This window comes from Trichechus manatus, unplaced genomic scaffold (assembly GCF_000243295.1).
Source record: "Trichechus manatus latirostris isolate Lorelei unplaced genomic scaffold, TriManLat1.0 scaffold00081, whole genome shotgun sequence".
NCBI classification, from domain to species: domain Eukaryota; kingdom Metazoa; phylum Chordata; class Mammalia; order Sirenia; family Trichechidae; genus Trichechus; species Trichechus manatus.
This window is the reverse complement of record NW_004444017.1, coordinates 6,180,640-6,207,861: the sequence shown is the minus strand read 5'-3', so window position 1 is coordinate 6,207,861 and position 27,222 is coordinate 6,180,640. Positions and strand designations below refer to the sequence as shown.

The 27,222-nt window shown below is 44.9% G+C and overlaps 1 protein-coding gene across 1 annotated transcript; it reads left to right on the top strand.

The window, feature by feature from the left end:
• Positions 1–2,656: 2,656 nt before the first annotated feature.
• ADA2 (adenosine deaminase 2) lies at positions 2,657–26,265 on the top strand. Its single transcript, XM_004381280.2, has 10 exons — positions 2,657–2,755; positions 5,398–5,727; positions 7,082–7,307; positions 8,549–8,759; positions 17,195–17,322; positions 19,279–19,369; positions 21,383–21,491; positions 24,249–24,406; positions 24,955–25,157; positions 25,417–26,265. Exons 2-10 carry the CDS (start codon positions 5,406–5,408, stop codon positions 25,508–25,510), a joined length of 1,542 nt encoding a protein of 513 aa, XP_004381337.1. The 5' UTR covers positions 2,657–2,755; positions 5,398–5,405; the 3' UTR covers positions 25,511–26,265.
• The last annotated feature ends 957 nt before the right edge of the window (positions 26,266–27,222 follow it).

Genomic DNA, 27,222 nt, shown 5'->3' with positions numbered 1-27,222 from the left:
TGACTATCGCGATAGCATACAATTCATGTTTTGGTGGGAAGAAAGAGATGTTTTAATGAAACTGACTGAAATATTTGCATGCACATAGACCATCTCTAACTTTGAAAACTCCTGTCTCCAACTCTGGGGTCATAACCCACTTGCTTCTTTGGGCTTTTCTTCATTTAGGCTTAGTTTTGTAGTCATTGAAAAGATGCTTTGGTCCTCATTTTCTGCCCTGTAGATTTTCAGATTATAAGCAAAATCAGTCCAGTTATTTCTGCTGACAGTGGTCTTCAATAAAGCGTAAAAAGGAGAGCCTTGTTTCCCATTTTATGATGACTAGAGAGCCTTGTTTCCCATTTTACGGTGCCTGCACTTGGCAGAATATTCTTCCAGAATGGCCTCACAATTTTATACCCCATTGCCTGCTGTCGTCAGATGCCACACCTTTTCTGTTAGACAATGTTCAATAACACCTGAAAGAGGCTGACTCCCTTTGGGGGTGGCTCCAGACATGAAAGGCCCCCATGGAGGTGGTTCCACCACAAAAGGCGAAGATGTTGGCTCTGGATTGAGCTGCCTCTGCTTCAGGGGCATTGCGCACCTCCTGTCAGCTCCTCCTGGGTCTGATCCCTGCTCCCATTCATTGTCTCTGATCGTGTGACCAAGTTCGTATGCCCAGCATTCCCCTCTTTGTTTCTGCCTCAAGATCTAAGCTTGAAAAGGTTCTGCCCAACTTGGTAAGTCCAGGTCAGAGCCCACTGCCACCAGCTGGCTCACCACGCTCCTTGGCCAAGTCATGAGCTGCAATCCCTTTGACTGTGAAAATTAGCTCCTACTCTAATCAAAGCATTTAGAAGGGAAAGCTTTATCTTTAGTTCTGATCTGGCATTTGAAAAAAAACTTCGGATGATTTATTTTCAAAATAGGTGATTTGCTTTCTTACCATTCTGCTTGAATCATCAACTTTGTTTTTCTTTAGTATTTGTATGTTTCTTTTGATTCCTCTGACTTCTTAGAAGTTAAATCATTTTGATCTTTGGCACATTCTTGATGGGGGAATTCTTAATTCCTTTATATTTTCACTTTTGAATTTCTTCTTTACTAAATGGATGACTCTTTACGTTTTTGAGAAGATGGCAACAAGGAGCCCAGAAGCTCCAGAGGTCTAGGTACTGAAGAACTGGAATTGCTGTGGGGTTTGTGAGTCAATTTGGGGGTAGAAGTCTGTGAGAGTGGGCCTGGGAAGGAGTGGGGTGCAGATCAAGTATATAGACCATGTGTGTCATAGAAGTTACTGGTACAGTTTCGTGTTTCTTAATTAGGTTGACCGGGATGATGTATCACAATAGTCACTTCCAATAATTGTTATTAGTTGCCGTTGAGTCAGCTCCAACTCGTGGTGATCTTACGTGTAACAGAACAAAACGTTGCCTGATCCTGGGCTGTCTCCATGATCATCGGTATGTTTGAGTCCATTGTTTCAGCTCTTGTGTCAGTCCATCTTGTTTTCGTTTGCCCTCTATTTTACCAAACATGAAGTCTTTTTCCAGCAGCTGGTCTTTCCTCATGATGTGTCCACAAGTAAGTGAGTCAATAATTGTAATACCTAATATTTATTGAGAACTTACTGTACACCGGACATTTTGCATGCATTCATTTAATTCTCAGAATGACTCTGTGTGGTAGACACTTTTATGATCTCCATTTTCAGATCAAGAAACTGAAGAGAGTGTAAGTAACATGGCCACGGCCCCACAGCTGGCCAGGGTGCAAAGCTAGATCTGTCTCCAGCACCAGTTCTCTTCAACACTCTGATTTGTTCCTGGTCATCAGTGCTTTGACCACTTACTTCCTCTTAGAGCCATTATTCTTCTTGTTGGTCTCCCCCACATCCCACTCTTGCCTCTTCCCTCTCCTGGTACTGCCCTGTCCCCACATGCCTGTGTTTTCTCCCTAAATCGTTTACATTTTATCATATCTACATTTTACCCGCTGTCCAATGGGTTGCCCCACAATCCACAGTCACATTTTGAGGACAGGCACACTTTCCAAAGTTCATTAGATTTTGGAGTGCCTATTTGTGGTACTTGTTGTCCAAAACTGTGTTCTGGACCTTACAAAGACACAACACATAGAAACACACACATAAATCTACCTGTGCAGATACACATACACCCTTATGCACAAACACACATAAACTCATTCACACACATAAACCCATACAAACACACACAAAGGTGCATAAATCCTCCCCATGCAAACACATATGCACACACACACAAGCACACTCATAACCCACCTACAAACACATGCACAAACACACATGAACTTACATATATACAAACACATACGTATACACACATGCATAAACCCACACACACATACACAAACACACAAATAAACCTATATGCACATACACAAACACATACAACCACACACATAACACACACACACACAACATAAACCTTCATACACATAAATACATAAACACATGTACACACACAAACACACCCATAATTCCCCACAGACACACAAATAAACACATGCACACACACAAACATGCTAATAAACACACACACCACACACACTTGCTGCCTAGGCCCTGTCAGACCCCCTCTTCTTCCCTGCCTCCCTGTGCAGTGTGAGGCTGGAGTGAAGTGAAACCTGCCCTGACAGGAAGTGAAACAGGATGGTGAACTTTTCTGGTGCTTCTGACACAGCTGCTGGGGGGACTAAGCAAACAGTCTATAGTTTCTGGAGCTGCTCTGAGGTAACTGGGATCCCCTGGGGTGGGGGTCTGAACAGCCGCTGGCCATGAAGGTCTGGGTGGAGGGCTGGGCTTGTGAGCTGACAGCTGGGAGGTTGGGGCGTTGGGCTTTGTTTACTTGTCAATACCCGCCCTCTCCCCCACCATAACTGGGTTTGTGATTCTCAGTCAGGGGGAAGAACGTAGGTTTTCTCCACAACAGACTTCTGAAAATGGTTGCAGGCCCAAGGACTTCTACTGAAGTCACAGATGCACGTGGTCTGTTTCCTTGTTCTTGGTCTAGAAACACTATTTTTATAGAACTTTCATACACCCTCTTTTATAAGTAAAATAAAAATTCATGGAGACAGAGAGAACATGAGGTAGGTAGAACGATCAATGTTGATATAGATTATTTTTTCCTTGTGTTTGACTGGGCTAGTCCTGACCAATATTAGATAAACTTTTATCTGGCAGGTCAGGAAAAATCCCCAGATGTTGTGCCACATAATCCTGGACCAGTAATCCTCTCATTTCCTTTTCTCCTATTTTGGAGTCCTTCTTGGGAAGGATGGTGTTGGAAATTCCTAAACTTGGTGGCCTTAGCTATTATCACTAGGGAGAGAGGAACAAGGGACTGGGGTTGGTGAGTGGAAGACGCAGCATGGGGTGGGTGGGGTGGTGACATGGATGTCATTGTCTTCTTTCTCTGGTGATTTCAAATGAGGGCAAATGCTTACTTGATTGTAGTCTGAGGAGAAGTACAAAGACTCTCTGATTCTGGAGGTATAGCCCTTAACATAACTGTGATACTGGAATAAATAGTCATCTAGTTCTTCCTAAAATTCCCTCTTGGCATTTAATTTACCGTAGAATAATTGATTGCCAGAACTGGAAGAAACCTTGCATATAATCTAGACAAGTGATTACCAAACTCTTATTTGTTATCATATCCCTGTACCTCTATTTACTTATTATTTTTCTTTAAATTTAACTTGCTTTAAAATTTTTTATTCAACTTAAATAACAACACCAAACAAAAAAAAAAAAACCGTTGCCATTGAGTCATTTCCAACTCCTAGTGATCCTATAGGACAGAGTAGGACTGCCCCATAGGGTTTCCAAGGAGCAGCTGGTGGATTCGAACTGCTGATCTTTTGGTTGGCAGCCAGCCTCTTAACCACTGTGCTACCAGGGCTCCTAAATAACAATAGTCATGATATAATGGGTTTGATGTGCTAATACACTTTTTAAAACTACATACTTGCTAATACACTTTTTAAAAACTACAGTTATCAAAGTAATTCATAGTCATTTGTGAATCACCTAAAATCATATTATGTTTTACTGATGATACACACATCACACTTTGAGAAACACCGATATAGTCCAATTCGTCCTTTTTATAGGAAGGATGAATTGGACTATATATGAAGAAATCCACATACACTAAGTAATTTGTGCAAGGGCTCACAGTTAAAGACTGATACTAATTTGGGACTCTTCCTGAAGTCTCTTAATTTACAGTCTTCATTCTTTCTAATACACCATATCATTCTTGTTCAGGTGCATATAATTCCAAGTATTCGGAAACAATTCTTAAATGTAATTAAAATAGAGAACCCATGTAAAGTACTTAACACAGTAGCTGGTAAAAGAGAACTCTTAATAAATTCAAGGTTTTTTTTTTTTTTTTTCATTCATTCATTAAATCTCTGCTCACTGTCAGCCTGGACTAGCTGCTCTCTGGAAGCGTTTAGAATATTTTTTAATGCCAGTGTTATGAAATATCAAGACAATGTATCTTGGCATGGCTATTAATAATCCATTGTGCTATGCTAGGTACTCAACAAGTCTTTTCAACTTTGAGACTCAGGTCTTTAGTTCTGGGATAATTTCTTGTGTTATTTATTTGATTATTTCCTCCCATCTATTTCTTCTTCTTTCTTTTCCTTCTGAAATGTCTATTATTTGGGTGTTGGATTTGCTGGACCAATCATCCTCTCATTTTATATTCTCCTACTTTTTAAGTGTTTTCTTCAACTACATCTTTTAATAATTCTATGTAAATTTTTAGACTTCAGCTTTCATATTTTTAATTTCTAAGAACTCTCTTATTTTCTATTCATTTTTTACAAACTTCTGTTTCTGTTTTATGGACACAATATATATACTCTTTAATTTCTCTAAGGATATTAATTGTACTTCTTTTGAATTTTTCTTTTAATTCTTGCATTGTCATTTTCTTCCTGGTTCCTTCTCTTTGTGTATTTTAGTTTGGTCTATGTGTCTCTCTCTTTCATGTTAGAGACTTTCCTCAGATGTCTTGTGAACCATTGTTCTCTGGCTGTATTTAAAAGTGAAACACTAAAAATCTGATTGCAATTTCTTTCTCTTTGTATGAGCAAAGCTCGCTGACTGAAAACCTTCACTATAAGGAGACCTCATATGTGGGAATCTTCTATATTTCTATACTTGCAGTTCTTTTCTCTGTGGTCTCAGAGAAAAATCCTTCAATATCCTGCCTGCTGGTAATCTGAGAACCAGGTGGGAGAAGGGAAGTGAGAGTTCCACCGTTAAATGTGTAAATTTTCACTTACCCGTTCTCCCCCTCCCCTTTTTTTTAAGCCCTATTGGGTCTCAATCTGATCAATTTCCTCTTCCAGGCATCCCAATGTTGGCGGGTGGCCCATCTGGGCAGCCAGCCCTGCTCTCCCTCCTTTTGGCTGTGGTGTTGCCTTTTTTCTGCTTAGCCATATCCATAGATGAGGCACGGAATGAGCTGATAAAGAGAGAGAAGATGATGCGACTTGGTGGGCAACTGGTGCTGAAGAAAGAAGAAGAAGAGGCCAATGGAAAACTCATGACCCTCAAAAAGGCTGAGATAACCAAGGCCATGAAGACCCAGATGTTCCCACCTAGCATGCACTTTTTCCAGGCCAAGAAACTCATTGAGAAGAGTGAGGTGTTCCATATCCTGAAGAAGATGCCAAAAGGTAGAGGTTTGGAGAGGGGCAGTTTGGGGGCCCTGGGAAGGTTATGGGGAAACTTTGAGCTGCTTATTGGAAGTCTGTGCTCCTTATTATTCTAAATAAGGACAGTATCTGGAGAAGTACTCAGCAGAGTAGCTGAGAACACCACTTAGCAACCCTGCTCCATTTTCCTCTCTGGGAAACTAGAAAGGAGAGTTTGATGGTAGCGGCAGTTTCACACTGGAAACCAAAAATCTCTGCTTCTGAGGAGACTCAGCTTCAGAGAGACAGTAGCAGGGGCAGGGGAGCGGGAGGCAGGAGATGTTACTGGGCTTCTCTGACAAAGCTGGAAAAGTATCTGGCCACAAGACAGTGTCCAAGGCCTGTAGAACATTATTATTCCTTTCACATCTTTCCTCTCACCCCATTCTCCTATCCCTATTCCAGGGGTTCAGTTACCAAATAGGTTACAATACGATACAGTATCATGGGGTAGTATAAACAAATTCCCATGAATAGTAAAATAATTATAATCTCATACATGTAAATAGCAGTTTGCAGCTTACTTTTCTACACCTCGTTTTATTTAAATGTCATAAATAGAGATTAAAACAAAAATAACTCCAAGGTTGATAAAGTAGATCCTATCATTCCCAGTTGATGGGGAAAGTAAGGCCTAGAGAGGGCAATGCACCAGCCTCACACACCTGGGACACCTGCCGCAGGCTCGGTGTCAGGGCCAGGAGCCGGGTGGAGCAAGAAGAGCAAAGGGTCAAAACTGGCAGAGGTCTGAACAGCCAGCATGGGGCCCCAAATGGCAAAGCTTGCAGGTCAGAAGGTCCACAGGTACTAGCCTGCAGCAGAGAATGGAAAGTGAGCAAGTGGGTGGGGGGCTGGGGAGCAGAGTAAGAGGACCAACAGCAACTGCACAAGCAGGGCCTGGGTGCCTGCAACTCACTCTTATTAACATCCCTTCATCCAGCGTTGGATAGGGAGGCCTCGTTTAAAGACTTGGGCTCTGAACGGAGAGCTAGAAGCTGATGAAGAACCGAGTTGAACTCCAGTCTTCTGATTCCACGCCTGATACTCTCCTCAACACACTCATGGTTTCTGACTAATGACGGAGGAAGATAAGAAAGCCCCATTCTTTGCTACAGCAAAGAAGACAGTGGCCATACTGGGGAGACAAAGGCAAGAAACAGATCAGGTCTTGGAGCTAGAGTAAGAAGGGTATATTATGTTTTTCTCCAGAGGAACTTGGCCAGATAAAAATACTTATGTCTTCCACTGGTCCATTGGCACTGTCCTCACAAGCTTCTAACCCTGGAATCTGGACTTCACCTCCTTTGCTTCCCTCACTTTCTTTTTCCCTTTCCAGGGGCTGCCTTACACCTCCATGACTTCGGCATCGTGGATGTGGACTGGCTGGTGAAAAATGTCACCTACAGGCCCCACTGCCATGTCTGTTTCACTCCAAATGGGACTTTGCACTTCAAATTTGCCCACCCAACTCCTCCCGCCCCCAATCAGGAAGACTGTTCAAAGTGGATTTTGCTGCAGCAGTATAGAAAAGAGCTAAAGAACGTCACTGAGTTTGACAACAGGTGAGTGGTGGTCCAGAAAGCAGGCATTGCACACTTGTCATAGGTAACATGCAGTATGCAGGTGTGTGTCACTTGGTACAAACTCTTATGCAAAAATTTGGCCTAAAAAAAAATTAAGAGGCATTTTCTTCTTAACTTTACAGATGGATATTTTGCTTCACAAAAGCATTTAGCGCCTTTTCTTTCCATAGTAAATTCCTGGTGCATTTAAATATCTGATTTGATCAGCAACACTGTTGTTGCATAAAATGAGATTTGTCTTGATGTTCAATGAGGCCAGAAAAAAGAAAATGCTCTGCTCATGGGATGATGACAATTCAGCTGGTAGATTAAACAGCTTAAAAACATGATAAAGCAACTTAACAAATTTTTATAGTAATATTATAGGTAATATTATAAGTAGTAATATTATAATACATACTATAATAATATAAAGAAGTAATTATAATAATAGCATTGTTACTTGTATAGGAATATTATAGTAATGTTCAAAGTACCAATTATTTTTCATAGAACTACGTACAGAGTACTTTCATGAGGTCATTTCCCTTTATGAAATAAGAAACATGAAGCTCAGCATGGTTAAGTAAGTTGTCCAAGGCTGCACAGCTCATAAATGGCAAATATGAGATGTAAACCTGGGTCATATGACTCCACATCCAGAATTATTGCCACCATATCACCTAAAGAAGGTCACTGAGTGGCTCAAATGGTTTGCTTTTAACTACTAACCTAAAGATTGGTGGGTCAAACCTACCCAGTGGTACCAAGAAAGGCCAGGCAATCTGCTTCCGTAAAGAATACAACCAAGAGAACCCTATGGGGCAATTCTACTCTGGAACACTTCGGATTGTCAGAATCAACTCAATGGCAATGGGCTTGTTTTTTTTTTTTTAACCACCCAAAGAGAGCTTGGTCTCAATGTAAGCCCTGCGGCGTCAGATGGGCTAAGCAAATGGAAGGAGAACAGGAGAGCCTGGCTGGGTGAGCCTCCCTCCTGAGCTGCCTCCTGGGGCGTACAGAGCCGGCAGCCAGCTACCTGGTCATGGGATGGAGGCCTTGGGCTGGAGAGCCAGGGATAGTCCCCTTTGCCTCCTCCTTATCACCCTCACTATGACACGTCCTGGTTTGCTTCTGGGTAGAAGAAGCCAGGCATGTAGAAACCCGATGGGTGCCTGTGTGCAGTGGCCTGAAGCATGCTCCTTCACACACACACACACACCCCTTTTTGTCCTGGACAGCCTGCAGAAGACTTTCACTCTGGTGACCGAGAACCCTGAGGTGACTTATGTAGACCAAAACGTCATTTGGACAAAGTTTGAAACCATCTTCTTGACAATCTCTGGCCTTGTCCATTACGCGCCAGTGTTCAAAGACTATATCTTCCGTGGCCTGGAGGAGTTCTACATGGACAATGTGATCTACCTGGAACTCAGAGCCAGGCTGCCTCCGGTGAGCCCACCTCTCTCTCCTCTCCTCTCCATTGCTCCTCTGCTCTGTACTTGACTTTCAGATCTCACCTTGCTGGTCTTCAGAGAGTCCACTCTAGCGCTGGTGAGAGGACTGAATGCTCATGAAGTCATTCCTCAGGTCACTGGTACAAGGGGACCCCAAAATGGACTGGGCTGGCCTAAGCAAAACTGTGGCCATAACCCTCACTGCCCTTCTCCCTTCCCAGGGATGCACAGTGCCTCCTGGGTGGTTGGGGTTCCCTGGCCTCGGACCTTGGCCTGGGTGCCGGGACCTTCTTAACCTGTCTCCTTTCACATCCCTGAGTCCCTTAGGACAATGCTCTTGGTAAGGGGACAGCTGATGAATCTGGTCATGGATCTAGTTCCATGTGATGGTGGGGTGGGTGAGCTCATGAGGGGTCCTTTCTGTGGAGCACGGTTGCATTTATCTAGGGTCTTCTATGGGCAATCCATGAGTTGGAATCGACTCAATGGCGATGTGTTTGCTTTGGTTTTCTATGGGTAATGCTGTAATCACAGAAGCTGTCAGAAATGGAATTGGGGCAGGGTTAATGTGTAAAAAGAGGTTTCACACTAGTACACTGGTTTTTAAAGGTATCAAAGGATAGAGAAGATAGTAGAGAGCCTGTGCTCCCCTGGTCTCCCATATGCCCACAACTGGTGGCTTCTAGCAGAGCTCAGAGCTTGGTTGTTGGGATCTGGCAGTGCTGGCTGGGGCATCTGCGAGGAGGGCAAGGGCCTGGTGACTCCCCACTTCCCTTTTTCCCAGCCTGAGGCCCCTCTCTCTCTACCAGAGTCTGCTCAGCATCAAGGCCCTGGAGGCTCCCTGCAGGAAGACTTCCCCTGGCTCTTCCTGCCCTTTGAGTACTACCAACTCTCATTGCTGTTTCCTGTCTGTTCCACCACAGAAGTTTCCTCACTGATTTTCCTTCAAACCATTCTACATCCAACCTTGTCTTTCATCTCCCTGAAATATACTTCTTTGTGATTCCCAAGTGTTGATGGAATAAAGTTCAAATTCTTTGGCACATAAGGAGAGTCACTCACAACACAGGGTATATTCACCACCCCAACCTTATTTTTCAATCTTTCTCTCTTTCTCCCTCCCCACCCCCTTCTCTCTCTTTTCATGTACTCATCAAACACTTGCAAGCTGCTACTCTGTGTCAGGCCCTATGCTAGGTGCTGGGTGAACAAAGGCATATAGGACAGAATCCACGTCCAACCCTTTCTCAGCCGGAGACCAATAGGTAAAGAAATGAATGTAACCAATATTCTTATAGCTGTTAAAGAACAATTTATGGGGTGTGGTGAGAATACAAAGAAGAAAGTGGCTGGTGTTACCTTTTGCAGAATCTGATGAAACCCTTCTCCCAGAAAAGAAAAAAAATACTACAAAAAATTTCCTGTTTAAGACAGTGTTTCTCACACTTACCCACATGCATCTGTAAAAGGAAACAAACATTTCAGGAAACAATGCAATGTAAGATGACTCTGATGTTTTGCATCCTTTTTTTTTTTTTTTTATGCTGGTTAGGACCCCCTAAACTGATTTCACTTCTCCCAGATTGATTTGAGGCACTGGTGATTTAGTGTTAGAATTTTCACCTTCCATGAGGGAAACCCAGGTTCGATTCCTGACCAATGCACCTCACGCGTAGTCACCACCTGTCTGTCAGTGGAATCTTGTGTGTTGCTATGATGCTGAACAGGTTTCAGTGGAGCTTCCAGGCTGAGACAGACTAGGAAGAAAGGCCTGACAATCTACTTCTGAAAATCAACCAGAGAAAACCCTGTGGATCACAACAGTATGATCCCATTGTGCTTGGGGTCGCCATGAGTTGGAGGATGACTCAATGGCAGCTAACAGCAACAACATTCCCAGACTGCTATAAATGATTCACAGACTCCCTAATGAAAGATGTACCTGCCCCCAAAAAACCAAACCCAAGCTCACTGCCATCTAGTCAGTTCTGACTCACAGAGGCCCTATACCAAACCTAAACCAAACCCATTGCCCTTGAGCCGATCCTCCCTCATAGCGACCCTGTAGGACAGAGTACAACTGCCCCATGGGGTTTCCAAGGAGCAGCTGGTGGGTTTGAACTGTTGATCTTTTGGTTAGCAGCTAAGCTTTTAACCACTGTGCCACCGGGCTCCAGAGGCCCTATAAACCCGTTGCCATTGAGTTGATTCTGACTTATAGCAACCCAATAGAGTAAAACTGCCCCATAGGGCTTCCAAGGCTGTACATTTTTATGGAAGCAGACTGCCACATCTTTCTCCAGTGGAGCGGCTGGTGGGTTCGAACCATCGGCTTTTCTGTTAGCAGTCGAGCACTTTAACCACTGTGCCACCAGGGCCCGCACCTGCCCCAAGAACCAGTTATTGCAGTTTGTGGGTCAGAGCTCCCTCTCCCTTCATAGGAGACAAAGCTTCCTGAAGTCTCACCTCTCTCTTTTCTTTGCATACTGGACTGACCCACCTTTTTCCTTAGATATGTTAATACCTCAGTAAGGTTATCATCAGGCAGTGCCCTGGATCCAATCTCTCAGGAGACTTCGGATATCTCCACTTGGATCTGTTGTTTGACAATTTAGCTATCAGGGTACAGACGTATATTCCTTTTTCTGAGTTCTTGAGAGGTGGAAGTGGGGCTGACATTTGCTCCCCAGTAGAGTTTTCATCAGTTTTGTGAGCAGAGTAGATAAGACCTAGGTACAAATAATTATGGATCAGGGCATTCAGTGATAAATGATAAAGAGACTAATCCTTTTTAAAGAAGAGAGAGGGTCTGATCCACCTTCTGAAGAGAACAGGATTCTTGAAAGAGATGAGCTGGCACAATTTATTCCCATGTATTTGGCCTGGAAAACCCTTCTCTCTCCACCCATGGACCTGCCTCATCTAAGCCCCAGCCTCCTCTCTGGGCCTAGTTAAGTCCCAGTTCCTTAGTGTGTCAGGTCAGCCCTCCTTCACCACCTTCCTGGGCCTGTGGTGTTCAGTATTCCCCTCCTTTGTCTTCCTTAGTGTTTCTCTCCAGGCCCCCCCTTTTGTTACCTTATGTTATTTACGTCATAACATATAAGCACTGATTTCCCAACTAGATTGTGAGTTATTTCAGACTGGCACCAGCTCTTATATTTTCTAATATCCTCAGCAGGCTCCAGCAGTGAAATCACACTTGTTGATGGTAGTTCTCAAACTTTGGGGTACATAGGAGTACTGTTGGAGGTGCTGTTTAAAGTTTCTGCTTTTGGACCCAGACCTCCCAGAATCCTGACTCTGAGTGAGGCTGTAGGGTAGGGTCAGGAAACAGCAAAGTTAACTACCCCCAGGTGGTTTGATGCAGATGGATGACCCAGACTACACTTTAAGAAAGGGCCTAATTCACTTTGACCTTTACAAAGCACTTTGCCTACAAGGCATTTGAGACTAAGTCACAACCACCCTGTCTTAGAGAAGATATTAATTCATTTCCCAAATGTGGAAATTGAGGCTCACTAAGATCACACTGGTAGTAACGGATGACCAGATAGAGGTCAGGATTCCTAAGTCCAGGGCTTTTCCCATTGCGCTGGGCTTTCTGAGCTTCAGGGCAGCTACATTCATCTCAAAAGAAGCTCTCAGGGAGGGCATCCGGCTTCATTTTTTTTTTGTTACTTCCCAAGTGGAAATGACATTCCCTAGGATGAGCTGAGTAGATGCTTTACCTAGAATGGGCCCCCGGCAGGGGAGTAGCTTCCCATTGGACAAATCCTGGCAATGTCTTCAGTGTGGATGCTGAGAGCAATCCCTTAATCTTGTAGAACTTCTGGCTCTTGGAGGTTCATAAGAAGAGGGAGGGAAAAAGTTGCTGAGATGCTTTGGGTCTTGGTTGGTTCTGTGACTTTCATCTTGAGCCTGGTGGGGATGTATTTGAGGAAGTTACTGAGAAAATGGAATGGAGAGAAAGGCTGGAGCAATGCTTTCATGTTGCATCGATTCCCCTTTTCTGCAGTAGGTATTTTCTCCTTACTGAGCCTGACGTGGCAAGACTAGGGCTCCAGGGTAGGTAACTTGAGGACACTGCCCAGCTCCTGTCCTCTCTCCCCACGTTACACCCCCCATCCCACCCCAGCCAGCCCTCCTAGAAGGTAGAGGGCTGCTGAGATTTCTGATTCCGGTGGAGGTTGAGGGGGATGGGATTGACCATTTGTTCTGGCCTGACCCTCAAACAAAGGCTTCTTGCAATGGAGAGTCTGTGCCTTAATGCCCCCCATTAGCCAGAGTAGGGGGAGCCATCAACACATTAACAGCTAAAAACAGTCTTCGCTGGAATTCTTTTGCTGAGCCGCATTACCTCCCCCTTCTTGGCTGTGGGGCTAATTCAGAGCCTGGGGATGATGTTGATGGACTATCCTGGCTGCTCAGCCTCCTATTGTGTTACTAATGCTCTATAACAAAGGCTACTAGCCTATAGCAACAGTTGCTAGGCGGGTCTTATGTCCTGGGCTCCAGCCCCTTCCCCCACTGCCCGAAACTGAGGCCCAGACTGGGTCCAGGCAAGTCTTTGGTGTGGGGCTCTTAGGAGACCCTAAAGGATTAGCAAGAGCAGACTGCCCTGCTGCACTTACTGATGGGAGATCTTAGGAGAGAGACACGTAGGTGGGAAAGGGAACCTGGATGGTCGTTGCCAGACATTTTTGGTGGATACTGTCACTTGTGTGACAAGCGCTTCTGTTGCCCTCCTCCCCAACCCCCATGCTTTTTCCTGGGTTCTTAGCAGACTTTTTTTTTTTTTTGAAAATTGTTGCTGAAGTGACCACTGTTTTGTGTTCTTGGTGTTACTCTGCAAGAATACTGACTATTGAGGCTAAGGCCCCTGTCAACTTCTCTTTATACTAGCACTTCTACTCTATTGTAATTGTGCTGTTTACTTGTCTATTGAATCTGCAAAAATGGTAGCTCTTGATCCTGGCTATACGTGATGATCATCTGGGGAGTTTGAAAACACTAGGTTCTACCCTAGAGATTCTGATTTCATTGCTCTGGGGTGGGGCCCAGCACCATCCCTGTCCCTGTGATTCTAGTGTACAGCTGGCGCTGTCTAGACTAGAGCATGGAATTGGTGAGGGCAGTGGCCACACTTACAGAGGGAGGCACCTCAGGGTAAGCATCATGCTAACACTTGGCAGATGTCCAGCCCCTTCCAAATATGGAGTGGGGCTGAGTTCCTTAGCCTTTTAAAGCCTCCAAATCCTCATCTATGAAATGATATCGACCTAATAGAATAGTTTGAGGATTAAATGAGATGATGGATGTGGAGCTCTGGGCATATGCCGTGCACATTGTAGAAGCTCAATTAATGCCTGCAGAAAGAATGATGCTCTAGCAGTGAAAGTCAATTGCATTAAACCAAGAAAAAACCAAACCAGTTGCTACTGAGCCGATTTCTACTCATGGCGACTTCATGTGTTACAGAGTAGAACTGCGTTCCGTAGGGTTTTCAAGGCTGTGACCTTTCAGGAGCAGACCACCAGGCTTTTCTTTTGAGGCATCTCTCGGTGGGTTTAAACCACCAACCTTCAGGTTAGTAGTTGAGCTCTTAATGGTTTGTACCACCCAGGGATTCCATTAAATGCGTTGGGAATCAGAAATTTTGAGTTCTAGTTTATGGTTTGATTCAAGCTAATAGTGTGACTTTGAGCAGCTCTCTCCTCCCAAATTTCCCTAAGGTTCCTTCCAGCTTCAAAATTTTATCATTCCCTGATATAGTAGACAATAAAAGTTTGAAACTTTTATCAGTTTATGTAAATAGTGTGTAGTTTGAATAATTTCCCCACAAATTTAGAGTTTCTCAGTTAAACTATAGTTAAAATTTGAGATCATCTAAGTCGAGTTCCATGTGCTTTTAATTCAAGATTTATCACATGGATAGAGCAGCTTTTTGTATCACTTACCCGTGCTTACAAATTATTAAATTCTGAATTATTAACTCATCTTCCTAAGACAACTGTAGGTTCTAGGTTGCTTTTTTGAGACCTAGTGATAGATGTGTAATAATAATAATTATTAATATTAAGAGTTATCATTTCTAAGTGCTTTGCAAATACTAACTCATTTGATCCTTGCAACAATCCTATGAGGTATGATTGATTTGAGACAGATTGGGATCTCCAATCTGAATTGAGAAGGCTCCCCAGACCCCCCACATCAGCTGAGAACCTTCTCTAACCCTGGGTTCATTAGCAGTGTCTAACCACTCTGAGGCTGTGTGGAGTTGCAGGTCTCCCCCAACCCCAGAAGGAGGTCTCCCACTCCTTCAGATGGGGTGGTGTTGAGCATTCAGATCCTGTCCTAGGCGCTTCTGTCCAGCCTGCAGTTACTTTGCAAGAAGCCAGAGCTGCAGGAACACAGGGCACAGGCAGCGTCGGTGTTGATTTACTGGGGGCACCAGTAGACTAGCAAACCACTCTGAATGCAGCTTTAGCATCTGCAGACCCAGGAGCCAGATTCCAACTTCATGGCGCTCCATGCTATGGGAACTAGCAGTGGGGTTTGAACCCTGGAAGGCAGGGGTCCCAGCCTTCTCTAGAGATAAGCATTAGATTGACAGGATTGTTGACTTGGAACCACTGCCATATGCAAGCTCCTATCATGCCTCTGGTTGCATCATTTGCATATCTCCGGCAGGGATTAATCTGACAGGGATCTCCTTTTAGGCAGAATTGTCATTTGTTGATTTTCTTTTTCTTTTGCTTCTTTCTTTTCTCCAAGCACCACTTGCACAAACATCCATCCATTCACCCATTTCCTAAAATATGCCTCGTACTTTTACCACTCCAAATGAAAAGCACTCTTCTTAAATTAATGTTTATTTATGGAGTGCCTATTCTGGTGCAAGAGGAGGGGAAACGGGGAGATAAAAACTACTGGACCCTATCCTCAAGGAACTCATAATCCCGTTGGGATATCTGGGCAGGTGACTCAATAGTGATAACAGCACTAACGACTATTTCTCTCTACTGCAAACCACTGGGCGATGCCAAGACTATTTCAAATAGCAATTCTGGGTTGAGTTAAAACCTTGGTTCTCAATCTTTTGGGCCCCAGGATCCCTTTACATTCTTAAAATTTTCGAGGACACCGAAGAGCTTTTGTTTATGTGGATTTTATCTACTGATGTGTACTGTACTAGAAAGTAAAACAGACACTTTCAAAACACAAGGTACACAAGCACACAATCCATTAACTGCGAGAGCAATGACATCACCACATACCATGCAGCTTCTGGAAAATTCTACTGTACACTCGTGAGAGAATGAGAGTGAAAATATGAAATAGCATCTTAAAATTATGAAGAGCTGTGATTTTGTAGACCTCCTGAACAAGTCTAGGAGACCCACAGGAGTCGTTGGATCATACTTTGAGAACTGTTGGGCGAAAGTACATAAGCCTCTTTCAGCATCGAGGATTTGACGGTTCTAACAGAGTGCCTGGAAGTCCGCTGAAGAGAAGGTTGAATCCCTGGATCAGTGACAGAAAAAGCTTGTTTTAAAAATTCTTGGTAAATAAACATAATAATGGGCAATACCAGATACTCAGGTAACAGTACCTATGGTTCTCCCCACGGAAGGTGCTGGCAGCCTTAATGGTCAGTAATGCTGTGCATGTCTAACCCACGCCAAGCAATCAGGGAAGCTTCCCCTGACAACGGGGAGCCCAGGGTCTGCTGGGGGCTCAGTTGTCTTGTGGGGGAGTGTGTAAAAAACAAACATCAAGCTTTGTGGAGCAGCAGCAGAGGAAACCAAAGACCAAAGGCCAATAGGCCCAAGGAGGGGCTGGAAGCAGCTGTCCACTCACCGCACTTTCCCCAACCCAGGCAGCACAGCAGAGCCCCTGGGAGATCAAAGAGCAAAAGGCTGCTCCATGGGCCTGGGGAGAGGTGAAGAGCTGAGGAGACACCCAGAGTGTGAAAGGCAGCCCTGGTGGTGGTGGCCGTGGTGCACACAATGGCGAAGCCAGGATGGAAGTGGGAGAGTGGTGAGAGGCATAAAGATAACCCCCCAAGAAAACTCTATGGAGAGCAGTTCTACTCTGACACACTTGGGGTCACCATGAGCCAGAATCAACTTGACAGAATGGGTGGTTTTTTTGTTTTTTTTTTTTAACCTTGTGCCAGGCACTGTTCTAGGTGCAGGAGCCCAGTAATGAACAAGACAGGCAAAAATCCCTGCTTCATGGCATCAAAGCGTGTTATCCCAGAGGGGGTAGGACTTCCAATAAAGCAGCAAAGAAAATGTCAGAGGCCGTAAAAGACATCGAACAAGGAAAGCACAAAGTCCACCTGGTTTTAGAGAATATTGGCAGTTAGGAATGACGTTCTTCTCTGCCCACTTCTGATGTCTGTTTTCAACCATGTTTTCCTCCCAGGTGTACGAACTGAACGGGGAGACCCACGACCGAAAGTGGTGCGTGAAGACTTATAAGGAAGTGGCTGAGGCATTTGCGAAGGATCATCCTGAGTTTGTTGGACTCAAGCTCATTTATTCGGATCACAGGTGAGACAGTCTGGCTGAAGCTACAAGAGTTGGGCGTATTGGATGTGGGCATATGCCAGGCTGGGAAGGGAGAGGAGAGGAGACAGAGGGGTGGACCGGAGGCTGCAGGCTGGGAGTCAGGCAGCTTGATGCCAGGCAGCCATGGGCTCAGCGTGTGCATTTGTGTGTGAGCCGACAAACGGGATGTGTGTCCCTGACATCACCTCTAGTTCGGGTCTCCACAACCAAGTGGAAACGAAGAACTGTGGCAATATTCCAGATAATTCTAGGCTGTGACCCCACATGGGCCTGGAAGACTTATCTACGGATATGTTGTTTTTGCCTGGATTTTTGGATAACTGGCCCATTTCTTTGTTTTGATTTGCCATTGGGTTCTGCCAAATGTCTCCATGTGCTGTGTGTGGCTGTGGGCGAGGCCCTGATAGGTGAGGGGACCCTGGGTACAGCTGGCTTAGCCTCATGTGTGAAGACCTCACAGCCGATATGTGTGTGACCTGGGGGTGTGACAAAGGAACTGACCAGGCAAGCGCAGAAAGCTTTACTGACTTTCCTTTCCTTCCTATCTTACCAAATGAAGAGCTCTCTCCTCATGTCAAAGAGTAGCAGACTAAGGCCTATGACCTGTACATGTCCAGGAACACGGAAGTAGCAGCCAATGAGGTCACTCCAGTCAGGGCAGGGGAGGGGCACGGCAGAAGTGGGCAGAACTTCCATTCACTCAGCCCTCCCATGTAGCTGGGAGTTCCTGGGTGGTGAAAATGGTTAAGCGCTCAACTACTAACCAAAGGGTCAGCGTTTCAAACCCACCCAGAGGCACCTTGGAAGACTAGGCCTGGCGATCTGCTTCCAAAAGGTCACAGCACTGAAAAACCTATGGAGCACAGTTCACTCTGCACACCTGTGGTTGCCATGAGTCAGCACTGAATCAACAGCAGCACTTTTTTGGTTTGGTTTTGTTTTCCCATGGGGCTGGCTCTGCAGCAGACTTCCCAGGAGCCCCCTGGCTCTCCCCAAATCCCCTCCCTTCCTTGTAGGGATTGGGGAGGCTGCAGGAGTGAGACCCTGCACTAGTGCACTCACCAGCCCAGGATGGAACCTGCAGGATGGCGTCCAGCTGGTTCTACTCAGAGGCTCCCTGGCGCCACCTGCCCCTTCCCAGGGCCAGGGGCAGGGGAGTGTGAGGGTGTGAGGCCAAGCTCTGTGGACAAATGGCCCCTATGCTTCCTTAGGGCTCTGGAGGAGAAGGGGTGGGTGGGGGCTGGGGAGCAGGACAAACTAAGTCCCCACGGAATTGAGCAGAGACCTTTGTCCTGTCACAGAGTCGTGCCAAACATTTGTCTTTTTGTGCTTTTGCTGTTATACTACTAGCCTCGTCCCTATCCTGGACTTGAAGGGAGAGAGGGGTGTTAAAGGGAAGTAAGACAGCATGGTTATATGGTTCTGTAGGGCCCAGGACCCTGGGACCATTGCTTAACCCAGGTATTGCTGATTGAACCAGCAAAAGAGGATGTATGGTTACTGGATCCTGCTGATCCATCAGGAACTTGAGTGACCTGCGGCATTTCACAGGTGTCCAGTGAACAGGGTCCACGTCCAGGACCCAGGGACCCTCTTACGGAGGCAGGGCAAGTTTTGGACAAGGCCACTTTGCTTCATCCAAATGTAGACAAATTGCCCCCATGGGCCCCCTTACCCTGCCTGCTTCTCAGAGACAATAGGTCCCTCTGGAGCTACCTGGGGTTCTCGATAGGGATGGATTTGGGAGAAATATCTCACAGGTGGAGCCATTTAAAGGGATCACCATAGCCTGGGGGGACGGGACCATGTGGGCAGTGGTACTGAGGGTTTGGGAAATGGTTGCTGCACCCTTGGACTGGACGAGACTGGCCCCAAGAAGAAACAACTCCACAACTTAAGTAACCCGAGTCACACCATCTCTGTGCTTCTCTCTCTCAGATCCAAGGATGCATCTCTTATCAAAATATCCGTCAAAACAGCCATGGAGCTTCGAACCGATTTCCCCACAACGGTGGCAGGGTTTGACCTGGTAACCTGGGGTCATTTGCCCCCAACTCCATGCACAGAAAGGGCCAGGCAGGCAACTCCTCATGAAGGAACCAGACTTGGTGCTGCACTTGTGGAAACCCTCTGGAGAGGCTCAGGGCTGACCATCTCTAGGAGCCTGCAGGGGGTGGCAGCCACGGGAGAAGGGAGGGCAGAAAGGGCTGGACAGCTGAAAAGGGAAGTTCCAGAGTAAGGAAGACATTCAGGAAGTTTGGACAATAATTAAGGGCTAGTTCCCTGTTCCCCTGCATTCTGTCCCTTTTCCTACCCCAAATTGCACGCCTATGTCTGACTCTTAAAATCATACCCACACATCCCCTACTCCCCCACAGCACACAGAGGGAGTCCGGTCAGGAAGTAGAGCCTGAGATGGGGCTAGCCCCGATAGGAAATTTTTTCCCTCCCTCTTCTTGGTCCCATTTCCTTCTTATCTTAAAAAATTTTTTTTTCTTAGTATGGTAAAATACATACAACATAAAATTTGTTGTTTTAAGCATTTTAAGTGTACAATCCAGTAGCATTAATTATATTCACAATGTCGTACAGCCACTACCACCATCTATTTCCAAAACTTTTTATCACCCCAGACAGAAACTCATTAAACAGTAACTCCCTCCCCACCTATTTTTAAGCTGCACACCCATAGCTGTTGCTGCTGCCCCCCTCGGCCAGGCCCTAACAGACAGGCCAGGCTCCCCAGCTGACAGCTCCTTACTCTAATTAATTAATTCACCTAATTAAGAAGTCTAAATTAATTTAGACTCTCTAAAAGGCAGCCTTGACTCCCTCTTAGGTAATCTGTACGTTTTAGCTGAAACTGTACTTAAGCTTTTGCCTTCTGACCAACCAGAGCTCAAAGGAGTGGACCTAGGGAATCGTTTTAGTTTGGGCTCAGGCTGTCCTCCTGGGACCCTTGTGAGTGCTCAAAGGATATGGCGTCTCGAGAAAAGGGGCAGAAGGTCCCCCCATCTCATCTCCTCTCTCTGTGTGCAGCACTGACAAAAGCTGTAGTGGATTTTAGAACTTAGAGGGAGTGCTCCTTGTGCAGGACTTCTGAAACAGCCCATCCAAGTACATCTAATGGACAAGTACTCAGCGACAGTGGGGGGGTCCACTTGCAAGCTCTAAGCTCCTTTCAATTCTACACACCATTCTACTCCACTGAGTATCCATGTTTGTTTTATGATAAAAATGTGTCATTCCCCCACACACTTTTCTACCCCCACCAGTTAAAACTGGCATTCTATAGGAGGCATGCTTTCTATCCTGAAAAATCCTTACTGCTATCACACAGCTACAGAGCCCTGTGGGCATGTGTGGCTTAGTTTGAAAAGCAGGATTTCGGTCTAGTTGCTCTTCATGTTACAACAAAGCAACTGAATCACAGAGAGGGAAACTGATGTGTGCAGGGACCCACAGGTGATGGATGGCACCTGGGTCCTCCTAACTCCTAGTTCGGGGTGTGTGTTCTTTGTCTCTCTGTGTCTCTCTCTGCCTCTCTTACTGTCTCTTTACCTCTTTCGCTGTCTCTTTATCTCTGTCCCTCTTTCTCTCTCCCTCTGTCTCTCTCTGCTTCTGTTTCTCTTTCCCTCTGTCTGTCTCTGTTTCTCTCTCCTTCTGTCTGTCTGTCTTTCTTGCTCTCTCTGTCTCTCTCTCTCTTTCTCCTGTCTGTCTGTCTCCCTCTGTCTACTCTCCCCCTCCGCCCCCCAAGTTGCTCAGGGCTGCAGCAGAGGTGATGTGAGGAGACAAGGTGGAAAGGGCTGGGAGCATGAAAGGTAAAGCCTCTTAAGAAGGGAGAAATTATTTCAGAGCAATACTGCACTTTCTTCTCTTTCCCAACTCTGCTGCTGGTCACTCTTAACGGGCTGTGTGACCTAGGGCCTCAAGCTGTAGTGGCAGGGTGCAAAGAAGAGCATTTACAGACTGCAGGGGGCACCTCAGCAAAGTGAGGCATGAACCAAGCAGATGCCCCCCACGTCCCTTCTTTGTCCTGCAGGTGGGGCGTGAGGACACTGGCCACACCTTGTATGATTACAAAGAGGCTTTGCTGATTCCAAGCTTGAAAGGCATCAAACTACCATACTTCTTACATGCTGGAGAGACAGGTGAGCCAACCACATGGAATACAAAGAGGGGGTGAAGGAGGTGGTAGACAGGAGAGTTCCTCACCATCATCTAAGAGTACTGGCAGGATACTGGGGCAGTGGTACCGATACTGCATTGTTTTAGTCTATAGTTGTTTTATTTACCAGTTGTCACCAAGTCAGCTCCAACTCATGGCAACCCCATGTGTGTCAGAGTAGAACTATATGCCATAGGGTTTTCAATGGCTGATTTTTTTGGAAGTAGATCGCCAGGCCTTTCTTCCGAGGTGCCTTTGGGTGGACTCGAACCTCCAAACTTTCAGTTAGCAGCTGAGTGTGTTAACCACTTGCACCCACAGGGACTCCATAGTTGTTTTATAGCCTTTCATATCCATTGTGAGGAGCCCTGGTGGTGCAGTGGTTAAGCCTCAGCTGCTAACCAAAAGATCGGCAGTTCAAACCCACTAGCCCCTCCGTAGGAGAAAGCTGTGGCAGTCTGCTTCCATAAAGATTTACAGCCTTGGAAACCCTGTGGGGCAGTTCTACTCTGTCCTATAGGGTTGCTATGAGTCAGAATCGACTCAAAGGCAACAGGTTTCATGTATCCATTATCTCGTTTATTCTTAACAGCAGCTCTGTGGAAAAGGAATAACTGTGATAATAATAGCTACTACTTATTAAGTGCCTTTTGTGTATCAGGCACTTAGCATATATTATTTTTAACTTTCACCGCAGTCCTGCTTGTAGGTGTTTTTATCCCCGTTTTATAAATGAAAAGCCCAAGTCCCCAAACGTAGAGTTATTGGTTCAGTGTTAAAGTGCTCATAAGCAGTGGAGTCTCAATTTGAACCCTTTCTGACCGTCTCCATTTCATAATGAGTAAATTGAGCTTGAGAGGTTAACTGTCTTGTCCAAAGTCACACAGTGGTAAGTGGCAGAAGAGGGTTCAGAACTATAGCGTGCCCTGTCATCTTAGGGGGTTCTGTCCACCACCTATCAGTGCTGAGGAGAACCTGCCCTGCCACAGCAGCCCTTGCTGCCTTTCTTTCTGAAATGCCACTAGTCAAGCCACTTCTTTGTTTCCCAAAGCTCATTCTGTGGTCTTTCTCTCTCTACCATAGTCCAGTCCCTAAAATGTGTAAACCCTATGCAAAAGGGGTACCAGGTTGTGGCTGAACTTTCAGATAAGGAATAAAGATTTTGGGAGGAGGTAGTTCACATGGAGACCTAGGCCAGAAGAGAAGCCCCTGCCACATCCCCCCCACCCCCCTAGCATCCCTCAGATTGCCTAAGGCACCTGTCACCCTTGGAAGACCAAGAGGAGAAGGAGGGAGCAATGGGAAGCTTGTATGTCACAACCAGGCTTAAAACTCGGTGTATCAGGCCATCTCTTAGAGAAACGGTCCATGTGCATTAATCCCTTTTCCTGACATTTTGAGTCAATTTAGATCCAATTTAGATCAAAGTCTGCCCTAGGAGCTTTAAAGAATTGTATGTGGGAGATGGGGGTGGGGTGGGTTTAACCTTAAAGAGCTTGTGGTCAAGTTGGAAAGATCATACTTACCTGTGTGAAACCATTAAAGAACAGTATGAAACAATGTAACATGGAACCTAATCAAATTCCAAGATGTATGGACCTAGGAGAGGATTTTCTTGGACTTGGGTATTTAACACCCAAGAGAAATGTTCTTATTTAAAAAAAGAAGAAGAAATCTTCAAAAAGAAAGTACTAGATTAAGAAACCAGTAAAAGTCTATCTAATATACATACCCTAACTAGCAATGGGAATTCTTGGGTTTTACTTCCAATAGAAAAATAGAATTTTCATATTTTACATGTAGCTCAGTTAGGATGCTTTTGGCTGCAAGGAATGAAGTATACACATATATAGGTTTACAATAATGTCATTTATTATCTCACATAATAAACAATCTCTGCTAGCCTCATTGAGTTGGTGATTTTGCCCCCACTTTGTCATGATATGGTGGAGTCACGTATGCCACATCCCCTAAAGCAAAAGAGGAGACATTTCTCCTGGTGCATGTCTTTTTATTAGGGAGGAAGCTCCAGAAGCTCCCCCAGCAGAAAACCTCAGAGGTCAGCATTAGGGCTGCCTTAGCTGCAAGGGAGGCGGGAAAGTCAGGATGTGGAATTTTCACCCTTGAAAGAAGGCCCAGCCAGCAAGGAAGGTGTGGTTGGGATGGCTGGTGAGTAGGCAGCCAAAAGTGTCTGCTGCAACTTTATTAGTTGGTGATGGCCATTGTGATCTTGTAATTGATCATGTCTCAAGGGCACTGTTAAGTATATAAAGTCAATACATACAGATAATTATACTGACATTATATGTTAGAGAATCAACAACACTCTTGCAAAAACCGTAAGCATAAAATTCCCAGAAAATTTCTGTAGAAACAAACAAAAAGAGGAAGAAAGATTATGGACTTGAAACCCAGTTTTGCTGCTTACCAGTGGAATGTTCTTAGTCCATTTATAAAAACTACCTAAGTTAAAATTTCCTCATCTGTTACCAAACAAAATAAAAAGGGAGTAGGGGAGAGGGGGAATGCCATACATCTCCTTAGTATTGCTATAAGAAAAAATTTTCTATGTGCATGTGTGTGTGTGTGTGTGTGTGTGTGTGTGTGTGTGTGTGTGTGTGTGTAATGTTAATGTTAATTTCTCTTCCTTTTCTTGCTAGGGGTGGGATCTGGAACTTTTGTGTGAGGATGGTCTGTGGGTCAGATTCATCCCTATTGAGGACTATCTCTTCATCCTCAGACTGGCAGGGTACTTCGGTGGACGGTAACCTTCTGGATGCCCTGATATTGAACTCCACCAGGATTGGACATGGATTTGCTTTGAGCAAACACCCAGCAGTCATGGAAGACTTACAGAAGAGAGACATCCCCATAGAAGTCTGTCCCATCTCCAACCAGGTATATATGATCCATGGCGCTAATCCAATATGACCTTTGCGCCCAGCCTCAACCTCTGCTGTGTTTTCCAAGCTTTCTCTATGTGATTTCTCTCTCCATAACTCACTTGTTTTCTATGTTCCCCAACTCTCCCACCTCCATTAGTAAAGAGTTTTAGGAATGGCCTTTTGCCTAAACAGCTCATAATAATGAGGCAGCAATGACAGTCTCCAATGGGGTGGAATTTTGGGCAAAGCTAAAGGGACGTTGGTGGAGTCCAGTGGAGTGGAAAGGAAAGGCCAATAGGATATTGCTGTTTCCAGCAGTTTTCTGAATCCTTTCAGCACCTGTCTGTCTTGCTGTTCTGAGCAGGACCAAGCAAGAGTCAGACCACAAGTCTGTGGTGGTGATGACACTTGGAAAAAGTCAGGAAGCGCTTGAGGACTGGATCTATTCCTGGTGTCAGAAGTCATCCCAATATTCAGACTGGTGATGAGGATAAAAAAGGAGCTGGATGACTCCTTTTATGGATGCAAGTTTGTCGTTTTCCCTCGACTTTTCTTGGACAGGTTCTGAAGCTGGTGACTGACCTGAGAACCCACCCTGCAACTGCCTTCATGGCTGTCGGGTACCCCATGGTGATCAGCTCTGATGACCCAGCTTTCTTTGGTGCCAAAGGCTTGAGCCATGATTTCTATGAGGTCTTCATGGGCATCAGTGGGATGGATGCTGACCTGAGGACACTCAAACAGCTCGCCATTAACTCTATCAAGTGAGTGTCCTTGCACATGTCCCATTTCCCTTATCCCCTCTTCCGTCCCTCCATCCCACCCCACCATGGGGCAACTCTCAGAGGTTTGGGGTAGAAGCCTGAATGGTTTCTGTGGGCTTTCCCTTCATCATCTCTGTTCCACTCCCATTCTTGGACTGGGGAGAAACGTGCTCTGTGAGCATCTGAGATCCCCTCACGCTCCCTGTCCTGTTCCTTGACACTTCCCCTGGTGCTGACCTAGGTTCTTCTTCTCCTGCAGGTACAGCGCCCTGTCGCCTACTGAGAAAAAGACTGCCATGAAGACCTGGGAGAAGACATGGGATAAGTTTATACATGACCTGTCCAAGAAGTAAGGAGAAAACAGCCATTCCCCAGCTATTTTTCTGTTTCCTTTCATAGTCAAGCTCAAAAAGAGTTACCCTGTACCAGCTGTCGTCACTTTTTATTAATCATTCTCAAATCCACTCCAATATAGTCTTTACCTCCATTACTTTATCGAAACTGACCTTGAGAAGGTTGTCAATGGTCTCCATATTGACTCTCAGAAATATTTGACCAGTTGACCAAACTCATCGTTTTGAAATATTCTTACCTTTCAACCTAAGTGACATCAGCCATTTTGGTTTCTTCCTCTCTCTCTTTGGCAACCGCTTCTGGGTTCCCTTCCCCAGATCCTCCTTCTCTATCTGATCTCCGTGTTGGATTTCTTCAGGGCTCAGTCTGGGCTTTCTTATCTCCTCTTATCACTCTATATTCTTTTCCTGGGACGTCTCATCTATTCCCCTGCTTTCAAATACCATTTATTTGCTGATGATTTCAAAATGTATTTATCTATTTTGATGGCTTACAGAAAACTACTATGAGCAATTCTGAACTCTGGCTCTCTTTTCATCAAATCTGCTCATTTCCTTCTCTTTCCTATCCTGGTAAATGGCACCTCTATCCATTCCAACGAGTTGGCCAAAGCCAAAATTTTCAGAGAAATGCTTGACACAATCTTCTCCCCTCCTCCCTACATTCAGTTCATCATTAAGCCCAATTAAATCCACCTTCAGAATGTATCTTTTTTTTTTTTTTTTAATATTTTATTGTACTTCAGGTGAAGGCTTACAGAACAGATAGTTTCTCATGTAACAGTAGCACACATGCTGTATTATGACATTGGTTAACAACCCCACAACATTTTAACCCTCTAAATTCTCAACTTTTTTTTTTTTTTTTTTTTTTTCAGAATGTATCTTGAATCCATCTACTTCTTTCTACCTCTGCTGCTATTAGCTGAGTCCAGGCCATAATCATCTCATGCCTGAGTTACTGCAGTGGCCTCTTAATTGATCTCCCTTTTATTCTCTTTGCTCCTTCAATTCATTTTTCACAGAGCAGAGAGACTTTCGTTAAATTGAGGTAACATTCACATAACATGTAATTAGCCATTTTGAAGTGTACAATTCAGTGGCATTTAGTACATTTACAATGTTGTACGACCACCAGGTCTACAGACTGACTTTTCAAAACTTAAAATAAATTGGTTATTCCATTGCTTACAACCCAATGCACTTAGAATAAAATCTAAATGTCTCAACAGGGCATATAGCACCCTGTTTAACCTGGCACCTGCCTCTCTTTCAGTGGCATTCTGCCTCCATTGCCCCCTAGTACTCCGGCTACACTGGTCATTTGTTCCTCAAATATACAAGCTTTATCCTCACCTTTTCCTCATTCTCTCTGCCTTCAATGTTCTTTCTTCCCACTTTTGTCCCACTTTTTGTTCTGTTCACCTTTTAGGCTTCAGGATTAATATCAATGTCTCAGAAAGGTTTTCCTGACCCCCTATTATTCTCTTGCATACCATCCTCTTCTTGTTCTTCATGACTCTTATGTGATTTATAATTATGTATTTATTTCTGTGTTTAGTCTCCCCTCCCCCCACTAGACTGTAAGCTCCACGTGGGCAGGCACTAACTTGTGCGTCGTTCACACTATGAACCCAGAGCCTAGCTCAGTACCCCAAACCTAGTTAGTACTCAATAAAAGACGTTGAACGAATGGCTGTATTCTCTATCTG